The sequence below is a fragment of the Callorhinus ursinus genome, unplaced genomic scaffold, assembly GCF_003265705.2.
Source record: "Callorhinus ursinus isolate GAN/ISIS: 27379988/994484 unplaced genomic scaffold, GSC_fseal_2.0 scaffold93, whole genome shotgun sequence".
NCBI classification, from domain to species: Eukaryota; Metazoa; Chordata; class Mammalia; order Carnivora; family Otariidae; genus Callorhinus; species Callorhinus ursinus.
The window spans coordinates 447,383-465,215 of NW_027397155.1; the positions used below are offsets into that span (position 1 = coordinate 447,383).

Genomic DNA, 17,833 nt, shown 5'->3' on the forward strand with positions numbered 1-17,833 from the left:
ACCCTTTAATCAATTTTAAACATGTTAATGTATTTTACTTTCAAGGGAAATACTTACTAAATTAAAAAAAAATGTTTATATATTTTTGAAAGATCCAGGAAAGAGCATCCCTCCTTTTCTTAGAATTCTCTTATATTCACACTCCTTCATAATGAAACTTTTTATTAGTCATCAACCAAAGTTTAAAAATGTATCAGGTGGCTCTCACCTCCATTATGTTATTGCAAGACTTTGGAGAGTTGCCTTTAGTTTCTGTAATCTTCTCACATATATAATGATAGTAGGAATATTGTATTCCTTTAAAGAGCAGGTACTAAGATGGGAGAAAATCACTGCTCATAAATTAAAGGCAATGGATTTTACACATTAATCACATTAAATACATGAAAAATGACTTACATCGTTCCTCTTTCTGCTTCCCTCAATAGCCTAGGTGTCACCAAATTACCAACAATTTCATTCTTCATCTTTCCTCCCAAAGCAGCAAAATTTTGTTTCTCCGTGTGCAAAAAGTATTTCAAACAAAAGAACAGAGAAGATACAGGCTGGGAAGATGGCAGAGTAAGAGGACCCTAAACTTGCCTTGTCCCGTGGGTACAACTAGATAACACTCATTCACTTCAGCATAAATAACCCAGAAAACAATCCGAAGATGGGCAGAGTAAACTCCACAACTCAAGGTAAAGAAGAGGACACATCACAGAAGGTAGGAATAGTGAAGGTGTGGTTTGGGACCAAAATGGCCCTGATACTACTGACCAGTGCCAGTGGTGAAACAGAATAATCTGCAGATGAGCCCCGGAGATCACTCTAGGTTTCCTGAACAATGAACCAGCTGTGACCAACAGTCTCCTTTCCTTATTTCTTCCAAACTCAACTTCCCAAAGCACAGGTGGCTTTTTCCCTCCCAGCAGGAGGGACTGCAACTTCCCATGGACATCCAAGAAGTCTAGATATAGGCCCTGGGACTGTCCACAGTGGGGAGGAAGCCGGTGATGTGGAGAAGGGTGAAAAACAGACTTTCACACCAGGGAGCTCATGAACAGAGAGGATGAATCCCCATAACATTTGGCTTTAGAAGTGAGAGGGGCTGAATCTCATGCATTCTTATAACCAGTGGGACTTAAAGCCTGGGATTTTAAAAATCAGTGGGCTCAGCTCTGGGAGAGCCTGGAAAACTTTAGGAAGCTGAGTCCCTACCCTTAAAGAGAAAGCACCACAGTCGGCAGAGATACAGCGTAGAAGCAGCAGTTTGAAGTGCTGAAGGAAGGAGAGTGATTTACTCATCTCAGGGTGTGGCCCGAAGATCAGGGATCACAGGAAGATGCCTCCAGGAACAAAGGAGCTGGCAGGTGCCACTCTTCTGCCCTCCGACATAAACAGCAGCCACCTGTATGAACCACACAGCCCTGCTACCTAACTTGATTGTACCAAGCTCTGCGCCCCCGTGCCTCAGCAGATGTGCCCTTCCCGGTCACACTTGCCTTACTCCTGGAACTGTGGGCCCCCTCCTCTAAGAAAACGTGCACAAACCTCACCAGCACCATTCACCATGATCAGGCGGGATTTATTTCTGGGATGCAGGGGTGGTTCAATATTTGTAAATCAATCAACGTGATACATCACATCAATAAGAGAAAGGATAAAAACCATATGATCATTTGAATAGATGCAGAAAAAGCATTTTTGACAAAGTACAACATCCATTCATGATAAAAACCCTCAACAAAGTAGATCTAGAGGAAACATACCTCAACATAATAAAGGCCTTATATGAAAAACCCACAGCAAACATCATACTCAATGGGGGAATGGAGAGCTTTTCCCCTAAGGTCAAGAACAAGACAAGAATGTCCACTCTCATCACTTTTGTTCAACATAGTACTGGAAATCTTAGCCATAGCAATCAGACAACAAAAAAGAAATAAAGGCATTCAGAGTGGTAAAAAAGAAGTAAAACTTTCACTATTTGCAGATGACATGATACTATAAATAGAAAAACCCTAAAGACTCCACCAAAAAAATACCAAAACTGATAAATAGATTCAGTAAAGTCACAAGATACAAAATCAATGTACAGAAATCTTTTGCATTGTCATACACTAATAATGAAGTAGCACAACGTGACATTAAGAAAACAATCCCATTTACAGTCGCACCAAAAAAATATATAGGAATAAAATCTGAAAACTGTAAAATATTGATGAAAGAAATTCAAGACAACACAAAGAAATGGGAAGAGATTCCATGCTCAAGGGTTGGAAGAGCAAATATTTTTAAAATGTCTATATTACCCAAAGTGACCTACACATTTAATGCAATCCCTGATACTAATGCAATGCACTCTAATAAATGCAAACCAACAGCATTTTTCCACAGAACTAGAACAAGCAATCCTAAAATTTGTATGGAACCACAAAAGACCCCAATCTTGAAAAAGAAAAACAAAATTGGAGGTATCACAATTCCAGATTTTAAGTTATATTACAAACTGTAGTAATCAAAACAGTATGGTACTGGCATAAGATAGACACATCGATCAATAGAACAGAATAGAAAACCAAGAAATAAACCCATGATTATATGGTCAATTAACCTTTGACATAGCAGGAAAGAAGATGCAATGAGAAAAGACAGTCTCTTCAACAAATGGTGTTGGGAAAATTGGAAGCAACATGTGGAGGAATGAAACTGGACCACTTTCTTACACCAAACACAAAAATAAACTCAAAATGGATTAAAGACCTAAATATGAGACCATAAATATCCTAAAAGAGAGCACAGGCAGTAATTTCTCTGACATCAGCTATAACACATTTTTCTAGGTTTGTCTCCTGAGGCAAAGGAAACTAAAGCAAAATAAAGTATGGGGACTACATCAAAATTAAAAGCTTTTGGACAGTGAAGGAAACAACTAACAACACTAAAAGACAACCTACGGAATGGGAGAAGATATTTGTATATGACATATCCAATAAAGGGTTAGTATCCAAAATACACAAAGAACTGATACAACTCAGCACCCCAAATCAAATAATCCAATTAAAAAATGGGCAGAGCACCTGAATAGACATTTTTCCAAAGATGACATACAGAAAGCCAACAGACACCTGAAAAGATGCTCAACATCACTCATCATCAGGGAAATGTAAATTAAAAGTACAATGAGATATCAACTCATAACTGTCAGAATGGCTATAATCAAAAACACAAGAAACAAGTGTTGGCTATGATGTGAAGAAAAAGGAACCCTCATGCACTGTTGGTGGGAATGGTGCAGCCCTTCTGGAAAACAGTATGGAAGTTCCTCAAAAAGTTAAAAATAGAAATACCCTGTAATCCAGTAATTGCATTACTGGTATTTATCCAAGAAAACAGAACACTAATTCAAAGGGGTACATGCACCCCTATGTTTATTGCAGCATTATTTACAATAGCCAAACTATAGTAGCAGCCCAAGTATCTATCAATAGATGAATGGAAAATAAGTGATATGCATATACAATGGAATATTCAGCCATAAAAAAGAATGAAATCCTGCCATTTGCAAAGACAGGGATGGAGCTAGGGAATAGAATGTTAAGCAAAATAAGTCATTCAGAGAAAGACAAATACCATATGATTTCACTTATATGTGGAATTTAAGAAACAAAACAAATGAACAAAGAGAAAAAGAGAGAGACAAACTAAACCCAGACTCTAATAGAGAATAAACTCATGGTCACCAGACGGGAGGTGAGTGGTGGGATGGGTGAAATAGGTGATGGGGATTAAGAGTACTTAAGAGTACACTTATCATGATGAGCACTGAATAATATATAGAATTGTTGAATCATTATATTTTACACTTGAACCTGATATAACTGTGTATCAGCTATACTGGAATTAAAATTTAAAAACTTAAAAAAAAATAAATGAAAAAAACCCACAAAAAACAGCTGCTTCTCTAAGGTCCTTCGCACCACATTCCCATCTACTTCTCATCTCACACTGTGCTCTCAACCCCAGTAAATGTCTAGAACCCTCAATTCTTGTTTTTTTGCCAGACGTTATTCTGGAACACCAAACCTGTAGGGAGGGTGTGCATTAGGGCCTGTTGGTTGTAAAGCAGACAAGTAGGAAAGAGGTGTGTTTCTTAACTGCTCTTCTCCTTTGCTGATCGAATAAAATGTCCTTGTGTCTGTTTTTTCCTATAGGAAGCAGACATGAATAAAGAAGGGGGCAGTACCATAATTACTGTGGACAGGAGATGTACTTTTCGATCTCTAGGACTTTGCACACGAGAGAGAGAAGCCCTCTCCGAGGACAGGGAGGCTTGTCTCCTGTTCACTTCCATCATCTCCAGAGCACCTGAAAAGTGCCTTTTATAGGACAGGTGCTAAAGACTTTGTTAATGAACAAATGACAGCGATTGGTCCAAACAAAGCATCAGTCCTGACAAAGAAAAATTCATGAATACAATTAGCAGGAGACTGAATGAAGAAACTGTGCTGAAAATTCCCAGGAAGGGCTTAGCTGGTGTGAATATATCCTTAAGCCAAAATGCTTTGCTTATTTATACTTCCCGCTATTCCTGCTGGAAAAATTCTTCTTCCAGATGTTTTTCTATCTTGCCTCTTCACTTCATTTAGGTCTCTGTTCCATTGCCATATGCACAGAGAGTCCTTCTCTGACTCTCCATTTAAACTGCTGATGCAAATTTACAAGCATATATAAAAGTAAACAGAATAGTAAAATGAATTTTTATTTACCCAGTCACCTAGCTCCAACAATGACTATGTTTTACCTGTTTTTAAAAGCACTCATCACTATATATTCATTATATATCTTTTTATATCTTTCTTTATGGGCTAGCTCCTCTTCCACTAGAATCAAAGAACCAAGAGGCCAGGGACTTTTTCTATCTGGTTCATTTCTGTTTCCCTGATGCTTTGCACACTGTCTAGCACATTGCAGGTGCACAAAAGCATTTGTTCAATGAGTGAATGACTAAGAGAAGATTGCACTGGGTGTAGTGGGTTCTAAAATAGTTGTAGAGATTTGCAATGATCTGTTTTTGAAGTTGGCAGTATTTATTTTTAAGCCCAACTTTCTTATTTAATGTTTATATTCTAGATTTGCTTACATGGCGAGAAGTCGTAGAATCAATTCGCACATGTTGTTTTTGAGCCACTGCTATTTTGAGATTTCTATCAACAATCTAATGTACTGATCATTAATTTTCAAATATCTTCTGGTGGCTTTGTTTTCAGGTTGTTGTTTTTCTGTTCTGTGAAAATATCTTTATGAAAGCATTGGACGTCAGACAAGTATAAAGAATTGTATCCTAAATCTGCTCTTTAAATACATGTTAAAGTGATCTGCCAATTTTATCGCTGATTTTTTAAAGAAGATTTATCTGATCTTTCAAAAGATCAAAGTATTGTAGTCCTTCGTTCATCCTCCAACCCATGTAATGTGATTTTCATGTGAAGATGCAAAAACTCCAGGAAGGTCATTTTTGATGTCCTGGTGTCAATTTTATCTTTGAGTCCAAAATAGTATCACAGAAATCGTTGGTACCCAGTGCATGTTTGTTGAGTGAATAATTTGTAAAATATGAAGGAGATGGATGTAATAAGAATTAGGCATATTGTGTGTATATGATCTATCAGTGTTTTCTGAATTTCTGCTGTGCTTAGAATGCTACCTTAAGCATTCAAACTTTGGTTATTGTTCCTTGAGGTATAGTAAGTAGCTTTTCTATAAGCTGTAGTATTTTTTAAAATCAGTACTCTTGCAAATTCCTTTGAGGAATTTAAATATAAATTGTACATGTGGTAGTTGTGCTGGTCTGAGGTCTGCTGCAGTTAACTAGTGAACCTTGAAATATCCTGAAAATGTGATAAGGCTCAAAACAGATTTCTTTCTTACTCATGAAGTGACTTCTGTGGGTCCAGTGGATCCAGAACAGCTCCCTTCAAGTGATTAAGTCAGGGATTTGGTTGGCTTTTGTCTTCTGGTTCAATTCATGGCTTTTAGTTTTCATGGAAGGGACAAAGCTTTTCCCTGCCTTATTCCAGAAGTAGCAAGTATTGCCTCTACTCACAGCCCAGTGGTCAGAATTAGACATATGGCTCAATATAATCACAAAAATGCCAAGAAGTGTTGTCTAAGTGCCAGGAGGAAAGGAAACCAAATATTGGCAATGACTAATGGGATTACAACTTAGACCCCATGCCATGGAGCTCAGAGGTCAAAAGACTGTCCATTCATTCATTTAACGTTTAACCAGTAAGATCACAGATGCCTAATAGTAAGTGATCTAGTTGCAATTGCTCCTCACAGTGAAAGACATGTATATTGTAAGGCTGACAACATAAATGTACTTTTGGGGACAGTTGCTATATTTTAGCAAAGTTATTTTTTTTAATAATAGAAAAAAGAGCATTAAGATGGCAATGCCTTTAAGATATCTTTCACATTAAGAAACCTGGAACTAGGTCATCTAGAGAGGCTATCTTAATTCTACAGCCATCAAAGGTAAGTATGAAGTCCATCAGGTCAACATTTTAGGTACCTGGAAGAAGGAAACAAAAGGAGGGATAGAGGTACAATTTTCAGCTGAGGCAGCTTTCTACAGGAAGCCTTCCAGTTTTTCCAACTGCACTGTCACTTACATGACATTAACCAGAACAGAATCACACAGTCAAAATAAATACAGTGGAGTTTGGGTGATGTGGTGTTTTGGCTGGGCACTTTGCTTCCCTGAATAAATTAATGTTTTGTTATTAAGAAAGAATGGAGGGAAAATATCGAGTGAACAATTTGCAAGTTCTGTTGTAGTTAAGAAGGATCTCTCTCTCTCTCTCTCTCTCTCTCTCTCACACACACACACACACACACACACACACACACACACACTAGCATATACAATCCCAAGTAAGTAGAGATTCCTTTGAGATTGTTCTCCTGTTGTTTCTATACTAATTAACCTCACTAGAGCAAGAGGGAAACAGTTTCTTTTTCTTTTTCTATTACTTTTCTGTTCACAGAGTAAATGTTTCAGTAAATATTTCTGCTACTGACTTTGCCATTAAATAGAACCTTATTTATTGAATTTAGATGCAGTAAAGCAATTGATATTTTAATTTAGTCAAATATAGTAATATAATATGATCAGAGCTTTAACTTGTCCTTAGCCATCATAGTCCTATATACCCCTCTATACTTTTAATTAACGTTTGCCTCATAAAGGGAAGGCTTAGAAACAGATGTACCTGTTTTAATATTGAGACTTCATATACAGCATTTCTTGTTCCTTTAGGTTTATTAGTATGAGAATAATGAAAGAAGGCCTGAGCCATACAAAGCCTGGAAACTGGATTCAGCATGTTTGCTACCTATTACAGAGAATTAATTTAACTTACTTTAATTTTCCCCAACTTTGTCTGCCTTCTCCACAGGCTATACATTGATGGTCCATTTGGAAGTCCATTTGAGGAATCGCTGAACTACGAGGTTAGCCTCTGTGTGGCTGGAGGCATTGGAGTAACTCCATTTGCATCAATACTCAACACCCTGCTGTATGTTATTTTGATCCATTTTATTAGTTCAAATAGAGAACTATCAGTGTTTCAAACATTTCTCTCTTAGTATGAGGTAATCCCTCATAGAATTTGTCTACAGTAACACCCCCTCTTATGTAGAGGGAATACGTTCCAAGATCCCCAGTGAATGCCTGAAATTGCAGATAGTACTGAACCCTACATACATTATGTTTTTTCCAATAAATACATGCCTGTTATAAAGTTTAACTAATAAGTTAGGCACAGGAAGAGATTTAACAATAATAACTAATATTAAAATTGAACAATTACCACAGTATACTGTGATGAAAGTTATGTGAGTGTGGTGTCTCTTTCTCTCCCTCAAAATATCTTACTGTATTATACTCACCCTTCTTGTGATGAGGTGAGATGGTAAAATGCCTACGTGATGAGATGAAGTGAGGGGGATGCTGCTATTGACCTTCCAACAATATGTCAGATGGAGAATCATCTGCCTCCATGGATGACCACGGATAACTAAAAACCACAGAAAGTGAAACCACAGATAAGGAGGGACTACTGTACTTGTTGTTCATAGAACTCCATTTACTGATTGATGAAGGTAATAATTCAGTGATTCTCAGTATGTGGTCCATGGCTTTCAGCACGCTGTCCTGTAAAGTATTACCATCAGGCATTCCTCTGTCCTTTTTTTAAAAATTTTTTTAAATTTATTTTTATTATGTTAATCACCATACATTGCATCATTAATTTTTGATGTAGTGTTCCATGATTCATTGTTTGCATATAACGTACTGCATGGAGCACTGGGTGTTATCCTCTGTCCTTTTAAAGCCATTCCACCAGCCTTCATTTCTGTACTTTCTCCTAAATGGTAAGTGACAACCCTCATCCATTCTATCAGCAAGTATCTTTGAGTACCTGTGTGCCAATCTGTCCTATAGGAACTAGTAAATACAGCAATGAATGAAACAGAGTCTCTGCCCTTTAAAAGCTTATATTCAAATGGAACAGGTAAAATAGAAACCAGTGAGAAATTCATAATTAACATTATTTCATAAAATATTAGAACTCTGATAAAAAGAAGAGAGATTAATGGGATATGGAAATAAAGGGCTGGGGTCATTGTAGACGTATGGTCAGGAAAAGCTTTACTAGTGAGATGACAAATGAGCCCATGATTCCTTGGTCTCTTACTCAGCAAATTTATAACAGACTGAAGAATAGAAATTTCAAAAGATTGCTCACGTAGGAAAGACTTTTTCAGTTTTTTTTTCTAGGATGATAAGCAAAAATTAATGGATTAATATTATCATGAAAACACAAACAAAATAACAATAGGAAATTATTCTCCAATCTACCCCGTTCATTTTTCAAGTAGACACAATTTGCTTTAAGAATCTTTTATAGAGTACTAAAGAAGGAAATAATAAAGTTTAAATGATGTGTTTAAATGATATTTTATTTCAATTTTAAATACTTGTTACAAATTTGGGACTTTTTGGAGGTTCTTAGAAAAATAACCATATTCCAAGCCAGAAATCATTTGTTTCTGAAAACATACTGCAAGTTATTTGGAAACTTAAAGTTAAGAAAAGGAGAAAATATTTTCTTAGCCTCAAGCCGACTTCATAATTATAAATAGGAATACAGACTTGGAATTACGAGGCCCTGGAATGCATTACATAGTAGGTGACTGTTACATCTTCTTTAATGATTTTTAAAAGCGGATAAACAACCAGCTTTCTGGAATGGCTTTGGCTCATTCTGCCTGGAGGTCAGGGCATGGCTAATGACCACTGGAGCCCTGCTGAGTGATAAAATTCACTGAAAATAGAGAACTTTTTTTCTGAGACACAGGGCTCATATTCTCATTCAGGAGTTTAGTTTATTGCCTTCAACTGAAAATGGGTGATAGACATATAATATTCACAAGCATAAACACTTAAACTCGTGGAATATATTATGCCTCTGAGCCTGTATATTACATTTTAAATTCATTTGGGAGTTATGGTAAGTGCAATGACAAATGATCAAAAATGATAAATTGATACATGTAAGTGACTGGTTTTTCATTAGTAAATGAAAAGCAAATTTTCAAAGGTACAGGGATTCTTATTTTATTTTATTTTTTGCCATCCTAGTCACTATTGTGTTCTTTAATTTTAAAGGGATGACTGGAAACCATACAAGCTTAGAAGATTATATTTTATTTGGGTGTGCAGAAACATCCAATCCTTCCGTTGGTTTGCAGACTTACTCTGTGTGTTACATAACAAGGTAAAATTAGGTTTGTTTTTACTTGTGCAAGGTTTTTAAATAAAAAAACTTATTTTTTTCAAATTACAAAAGCAGTAAATGCTCACTGTAGAATAAACCAGAAAATAATGCAGATAACTTGAAAGAAGGAAAAAAATCTCTTAAACTTCAAATGACAGAAGTAGCATATTAATAATTTAGTACACATATTTTCAGGTGTTGATAACTGATAGTATGTGTTTATATCTATGATATGTCTTAACATAAAAATGCTACTATTTGTGTTTTAACATAGGGATGTAGGCATATGGCCGATGGTGTATGCATATGGGGTGGTGAGGGAAGACAGGGTAACATCAGCTGATGATAGCTACTACACTTTCCATCCTTTGTTCTGTTAGATCTGACCTCTTATTTCCACCTTTAATATTCCAAATGGACAATCACCAGACTTTTGGCACACTAGGCAGAATTTCAAAATCCAAAATTCTAAGTTTTATTTCCTATAGAGATTAAAAAAAAAAAAACAGACCTTCTTCATCTATCCTACACATAACCTTTTATCTATATATTAATATGTGTATCTTTATTTTTTCAAATTATATAAGTGATACACATGAATTTGCAGCAATTTTTTCCTTTTCCTTTTTTTAAAGATTTTATTTATTTATTTATGAGAGATAGGGGTGCGGTGTGAGGCAGAAGTAGATCCCCGCTGAGCAGGGAGCCCAACCAGGACTTGATCCCAGGACACTGGGATCACGACCAGAGCTGAAGGCAAACGCTTAACTGACTGAGCCACCCAGGCGCCCCTCCCTTTTCTTTTTAATTGTAGTATAGTTAATATACAGTAGTATGTTAGTTTCAAGTGTACAACATAGTGAATCAACAATTACACATTGCAAACTGCTCACCACAATACAATATGTGTAGTGATAATCTGTCACCTATAAATTTTTTATAATATTATTGAGTATATCCCCTATGCTGTAATTTTCATCCTTGTGACTTATTTATTTTATAACTGGAAGTTTGTACCTCTCAGTCCCTTTCACCTTTTTGACCTATTCCTCCACCCCCTCTTCCTTTTGGCTACCATAATTTGTTCTCTGTATTTATGAGCCTGTTTCTATATATTTGTTTTGTTTTTTGGACTCCACATATAAGTGAAATCATATGGTATTTGTCTTTCTCTGGTTTATTTCACTTAGCATAATACCCTCTAGGTCAATCCATATTGTTGCAAATGACAAGATCTATTTCTTTTGTGTGTGTGTGTATGTATATATATATATATATATATATATATATATATATATATATATATATTCCTTATCCATTCATATGTCAGTAAACTCTTTTTTTTAAGATTATTATTTATTTATTTAACAGAGATAGAGAGAGAGCATAAGTAATCAGAGTGGCAAACAGAAGGAGAGGGAGAAACAGGCTCTCTGCCGAGCAGGGAAACCGATGCGGGACTCGATCCCAGGACCCTGAGATCATGACCTGAGCCGAAGGCAGCTGCTTAACCGACTGAGCCACCCAGGCGCCCCATGTCAGTAAACTCTTAAGTTGCTTCTTTATCTTGACTATTGTAGATGATGCTGCAATAAACATAGGGGTGCACATGTCTTTTCAAATTAGTGTTTTCATTTTCTTTGAGTCAATATCCAGTAGTGTAATTACTGAATCATATGGTATTTCCATTTTTAATTTTTTGAGGCACCTCTATACTATTTTCCACAGTGCTTGCATTTCCACAAGCAGTACATGAGGATTCTCTTTTCTCCACATCCTCACCAACACTTTACTATTTCTTTTTCCTACTAGCCATTTTGACAGATGTGAAGTGATATCTCATTGTGATTTTGATTTGCATTTCCACAATGATTAGTGATATTAAACAGTTTTTCATGTGTTCCTTGGCCATCTGTATGCCTTCTTTGGCAAACTGTCAAATAACTTAAATAAACCAAATACTCCCTTACCACTTTCCTCACCTAATCTGTGTAACCAGAGGCAACTCATGAGCGTTCTATAAATTCTACCATACTATTTGTATTGTTCTAGCAATTACTTATTTTATTTATTTATTTTTAAATTTTTTATTGTTATGTTAATCACCATACATTACATCATTAGTTTTTGATGTAGTGTTCCATGATTCATTGTTTGTGCATAACACCCAAGGCTCCACACAGAACGTACCCTCTTTAATACCCATCACCAGGCTAACACATCCCCCCACCCCCATCCCCTCTAGAACCCTCAGTTTGTTTTTCAGAGTCCATCGTCTCTCATGGTTCCTCTCCCCCTCTGATTTACTCCCCTTCATTCTTCCCTTCCTGCTATCTTCTTGTAATTTTTTTTTCTTAACATATATTGCATTATTTGTTTCAGAGGTACAGATCTGTGATTCAACAGTCTTGCACAATTCACAGCACTCACCATAGCACATACCCTACCCAATGTCTATCACCCAGCCACCCCATCCCTCCCACACCCCACCAGTCCAGGAACCCTCAGTTTGTTTCCTGAGATTAAGAATTCCTCATATCAGTGAGGTCATATGATACATGTCTTTCTCTGATTGACTTATTTCACTCAGCATAACACCCTCCAGTTCTATCCACGTCATTGCAAATGGCAAGATCTCATTCTTTTGATGGCTGCATAATATTCCATTGTGTATATACACCACATCTTTTTTATCCATTCATCTGTCAATGGACAACTTGGCTCTTTCCACAGTTTGGCTATTGTTGTCATTGTTGCTATAAACATCGGGGTGCACGTACCCCTTCGGATCCCTACCTTTGTATCTTTGGGGTAAGTACCCAGTAGTGCAATTGCTGGATCATATGGTAGCTCTATTTTCAACTGTTTGAGGAACCTCCATGCTGTTTACCAGAGTGGTTGCACGAGTTGGCATTCCCACCAGCAGTGTACGTGGGTTCCCCTTTCTCTGCGTCCCAGCCAACATCTGTCGTTTCCTGACTTGTTAATTTTAGCCATTCTGACTGGCGTGAGGTGGTATCTCATTGAGGTTTTGATTTGGATTTCCCTGATGCCCAGCGATGTTGAGCACTTTTTCGTGTGTCTGATGGCCATTTAGATATCTTCTTTGGAAAAATGTCTGTTCATGTCTTCTGTCCATTTCCTGATTGGATTATTTGTTCTTTGGGTGTTGAGTTTGATAAGTTCTTTATAGATTTTGGATACTAGCCCTTTATCTGATATGTCATTTGCAAATATTTTCTCCCATTCTGTCGGTTGTCTTTTGGTTTTGTGGACTGTTTCTTTTGCTGTGCAAAAGCTTTTTATCTTGATGAAATCCCAATAGTTCATTTTTGCCCGGGCTTCCCGTGCCTTTGGCGATGTTTCTAGAAAGAAGTTGCTGCGGCTAAGGTCGAAAAGGTTGCTACCTGTGTTCTCCTTTAGGATTTGGATGGACTCCTGTCTCACGTTTAGGTCTTTCAACCATTTGGAGTCTATTTTTGTGTGTGGTGTAAGGAAATGGTCCAGTTTCATTCTTCTGCATGTGGCTGTCCAATTTTCCCAACACCATTTGTTGAAGAGACTATCTTTTTGCCATTGGACATTCTTTCCTGCTTTGTCAAAAATAAGTTGACCATAGAGTTGAGGGTCCATTTCTGGGCTCTCGATTCTGTTCCATTGATCTATGTGTCTGTTTTTGTGCCAGTACCATACTGTCTTGATGATGACAGCTTTGTAATAGAGCTGGAAGTCCGGAATTGTGATGCCGCCAGCTTTGCTTTTCTTTTTCAGTATTCCTCTGGCTATTCTGGGTCTCTTCTGGTTCCATACAAATTTTAGGATTATTTGTTCCATTTCTTTGAAAAAACTGGATGGTATTTTGATGGGGATTGCATTGAATGTGCAGATTGCTCTAGGTAGCATTGACATCTTCACAATGTTGATTCTCCCAATCCATGAGCATGGAACGTTTTTCCATTTCTTTGTGTCTTCTTCAATTTCTTTCATGAGTATTTTATAGTTTTCTGAGTACAGATCCTTTGCCTCTTTGGTTAGATTTATTCCTAGGTATCTAATGGTTTTGGGTGCAATTGTAAATGGGATAGACTCCTTGATTTGTCTCTCTTCTGCCTTGTTGTTGGTGTATAGGAATGCCACTGATTTCTGTGCATTGATTTTATATCCTGCTACTTTACTGAATTCCTGTATGAGTTCTAGCAGTTTTGGGGTGGAGTCTTTTGGGTTTTCCACATACAGTATCATATCATCTGCAAAGAGTGAGAGTTTGACTTCCTCTTTGCCGATTTGGATGCCTTTGATTTCTTTTTGTTGTCTGATTGCTGTGGCTACGACTTCTAATACTATGTTGAATAGCAGTGGTGAGAGTGGACATCCCTGCCGCGTTCCTGACCTTAGGGGAAAAGCTCTCAGCCTTTCCCCATTGAGAATGATATTCGCTGTAGGTTTTTCATAGATGGCTTTTTAATGATATTGAGGTATGTACACTCTATCCCTATACTCTAAAGAGTTTTGATCAAGAAAGGATGTTGTCCTTTGTCAAATGCTTTTTCTGCATCTATTGAGAGGATCATATGTTTCTTGCTCTTTCTTTTGTTAAAGTATTGTATCACGTTGATTGATTTGCGGATGTTGAACCAGCCTTGCAGCCCAGGAATAAATCCCACTTGGTCATGGTGAATAATCCTTTTAATGTACTGTTGGATCCTATTGGCTAGTATTTTGGTGAGAATTTTTGCATCCATGTTCATCAAGGATATTGGTCTGTAATTCTCTTTTTTGATGGGGTCTTTGTCTGGTTTTGGGATCAAGGTAATGCTGGCCTCATAAAATGAGTTTGGAAGTTTCCCTTCCATTTCTATTTTTTGGAACAGTTTCAGGAGAATAGGTATTAATTCTTCTTGAAATGTCTGATAGAATTCCCCCGGGAAGCCGTCTGGCCCTGGGCTTTTGTTTCTTGGGAGATTTTTGATGACTGTTTCAATTTCCTTAGTGGTTATAGGTCTGTTCAGGTTTTCTATTTCTTCCTGGTTCAATTTTGGTAGTTGATACATCTCTAGGAATGCACCCATTTCTTCCAGGTTCTCTAATTTGCTGGCATAGAGTTGCTCATAATATGTTCTTATAATTGTTTGTATTTCTTTGGTGTTGGTTGTGATCTCTCCTCTTTCATTCATGATTTTGTTGATTTGGGTCATTTCTCTTTTCTTTTTGATCAGTCTGGCCAGGGGTTTATCAATCTTGTTAATTCTTTCAAAGAACCAGCTCCTAGTTTCGTTGATCTGTTCTACTGTTCTTTTGGTTTCTAGTTCATTGATTTCTGCTCTGATCTTTATGATTTCTCTTCTCCTGCTGGGTTTAGGCTTTATTTGCTGTTCTCGCTCCAGCTCCTTTAGGTGTAGGGTTAGGTTGTGTATTTGAGACCTTTCTTGTTTCTTGAGAAAGGCTTGTATTGCTATATACTTTCCTCTCAGGACTGCCTTTGCTGTATCCCAAAGATTTTGAACAGTTGTGTTTTCATTTTCATTGGTTTCCATGAATTTTTTTAATTCTTCTTTAATTTCTTGGTTGACCCATTCATTCTTTAGTAGGATGCTCTTTAGCCTCCATGTATTTGAGTTCTTTCCGACTTTCCTCTTGTGGTTGAGTTCTAGTTTCAAAGCATTGTGGTCTGAAAATATGCAGGGAATGATCCCAATCTTTTGGTACCGGTTGAGACCTGATTTGTGACCTAGGATGTGATCAATTCTGGAGAATGTTCCATGGGCACTAGAGAAGAATGTGTATTCCGTTGCTTTGGGATGCAATGTTCTGAATATGTCTGTGAAGTCCATTTGGTCCAGTGTGTCATTTAAAGTCTTTATTTCCTTGTTGATCTTTTGCTTAGATGATCTGTCCATTTCAGTCAGGGGGGTGTTAAAGTCCCCCACTATTATTGTATTGTTGTCAATGTGTTTCTTTGCTTTTGTTATTAATTGCCTTATATAATTGGCTGCTCCCATGTTCGGGGCATAGATATTTACAATTGTTAGATCTTCTTGTTGGATAGACCCTTTAAGTAGGATATAGTGTCCTTCCTCATCTCTTATTACAGTCTTTGTTTTAAAATCTAGTTTGTCTGATATAAGGATTGCCACCCCAGCTTTCTTTTGGTGACCATTAGCATGGTAAATGGTTTTCCACCCCCTCACTTTCAATCTGGGGGTGTCTTTGGGTCTAAAATGAGTCTCTTGCAGACAGCATATTGATGGGTCTTGTTTTTTAATCCAATCTGATAGCCTGTGTCTTTTGATTGGGGCATTGAGCCCATTTACATTCAGGGTAACTATTGAAAGGTATGAATTTAGTGCCATTGTATTACCTGTAAGGTGACTGTTAACTGTCTGTTGTCTGTGTTCGTTTCTGCTCTTTGCTGCTTTTAGGTTCTCTCTTTGCTTAGAGGACCCCTCTCAATATTTCTTGGAGGGCTGGTTTCGTGTTTGCAAATTCCTTTAGTTTTTGTTTGTTCTGGAAGCTTTTTATCTCTCCTTCTATTTTCAATGACAGCCTAGCTGGATATAGTATTCTTGGCTGCATATTTTTCTCGTTTAGTGCTCTGAAGATATCTTGCCAGTCCTTTCTGGCCTGCCAGGTCTCTGTGGATAGGTCTGTTGCCAATCTAATATTTCTACCATTGTAGGTTACATATCTCTTCTCCCGAGCTGCTTTCAGGATTTTCTCTTTGTCTCTGAGACTCGTAAGTTTTACTATTAGATGTCGGGGTGTTGACCTATTATTATTGATTTTGAGAGGGGTTCTCTGTGCCTCCTGGATTTTAATGCCTGTTTCCTTCCTCACATTAGGGAAGTTCTCTGCTATAATTTGCTCCAATATACCTTCTGCCCCTCTCTCTCTCTCTTCTTCTTCTGGGATCCCAATTATTCTAATGTTGTTTCGTCTTATCGTATCACTTATCTCTCGAATTCTGCCCTCGTGATCCTGTAGTTGTTTCTCTCTTTCTCAGCCTCTTTATTTTCCATCATTTGGTCTTCTATATCGCTGATTCTCACTTCTGCCTCATTTATCCTAGCATTTAGTGCCCCCATTTTTGATTGCACCTCATCAATAGCCTTTTTGATTTCGATTTGGTTAGATTTTAGTTTTTTTATTTCTCCAGAAAGGGTTTCTCTAATAACTTCCACGCTTTTTTCAAGCTCAGCTAGTATCTTTAAAGTCATGATTCTGAACTCTAGGTCTGACATCGTACTAATGTCCGTATTGTGTAGGTCCCTGGCTGATGGTACTACCTCTTGTTCTTTTTGCTGAGGTGATTTCTTTCGTCTTGTCATTTTGTCCAGAGGAGAATAGATGAATGAGAAAACAAAATGCTATCAGGTTTACAACGTCCCCAGCAAATATACTGTATACAAATCAGAAAAGACCTGAAACCAGGGGAAAAGAAAGGGAAAGAAAGAAAAAAGAAAGAGAAAAAGAAAAAAAAGAGAAAAAAAAGATAAAAACAAAAACAAAACAATACAAAAAAGCAGAATATGATCAAATATGATCAGGCTAGTGCATAGATCAGTGCCACACACTAGATTTTGGGCGTATTTTGGTCTGTTAGAAAAAAGTGCCTCCTAAAATTTTAAAGGAAGAAAGACATATATGTACAAAATAAGGGTTGATACAATGAAGGGATGGAAGATGACTGTAAAGATGAAAATTATAAAAGATTTTATAAAAGGACTTGGTAAGATAAGTTGTATGAAAAAAGAAAGAAGATTTAAGAAAGAAAAAAAAAGGAAAAAGGGAGAGAATGTGATCAGGCAGGAGAAGAGAACAAAGCCATACACTACTGATTTGGGGTATATTTTGATCTGTTAGAAGAAACTTTACCTCAAAATTTTAAAGAGAGAACAACTTATATATATATGCCAAACATAAGGGTAACTACTATGAAGGGATAAAATATGACTCTAAAAATGAAAAATAAATTTTTTTTTTAAAAAGGGATTGATAAGATGTTG

At 37.0% G+C, this 17,833-nt stretch overlaps 1 protein-coding gene across 1 annotated transcript in view; it reads left to right on the forward strand.

Moving 5' to 3' along the window:
- The window catches only part of NOX4 (NADPH oxidase 4), a 194,444-nt gene that overhangs the window by 149,245 nt on the left and 27,366 nt on the right, over window positions 1–17,833 (forward strand). Inside the window, exons 16-18 of the mRNA XM_025893954.2 lie at window positions 4,197–4,357; window positions 7,446–7,565; window positions 9,722–9,830. Coding sequence (XP_025749739.1) covers window positions 4,197–4,357; window positions 7,446–7,565; window positions 9,722–9,830 — 390 coding nt within the window. The remainder of the gene's footprint in view (window positions 1–4,196; window positions 4,358–7,445; window positions 7,566–9,721; window positions 9,831–17,833) is intronic.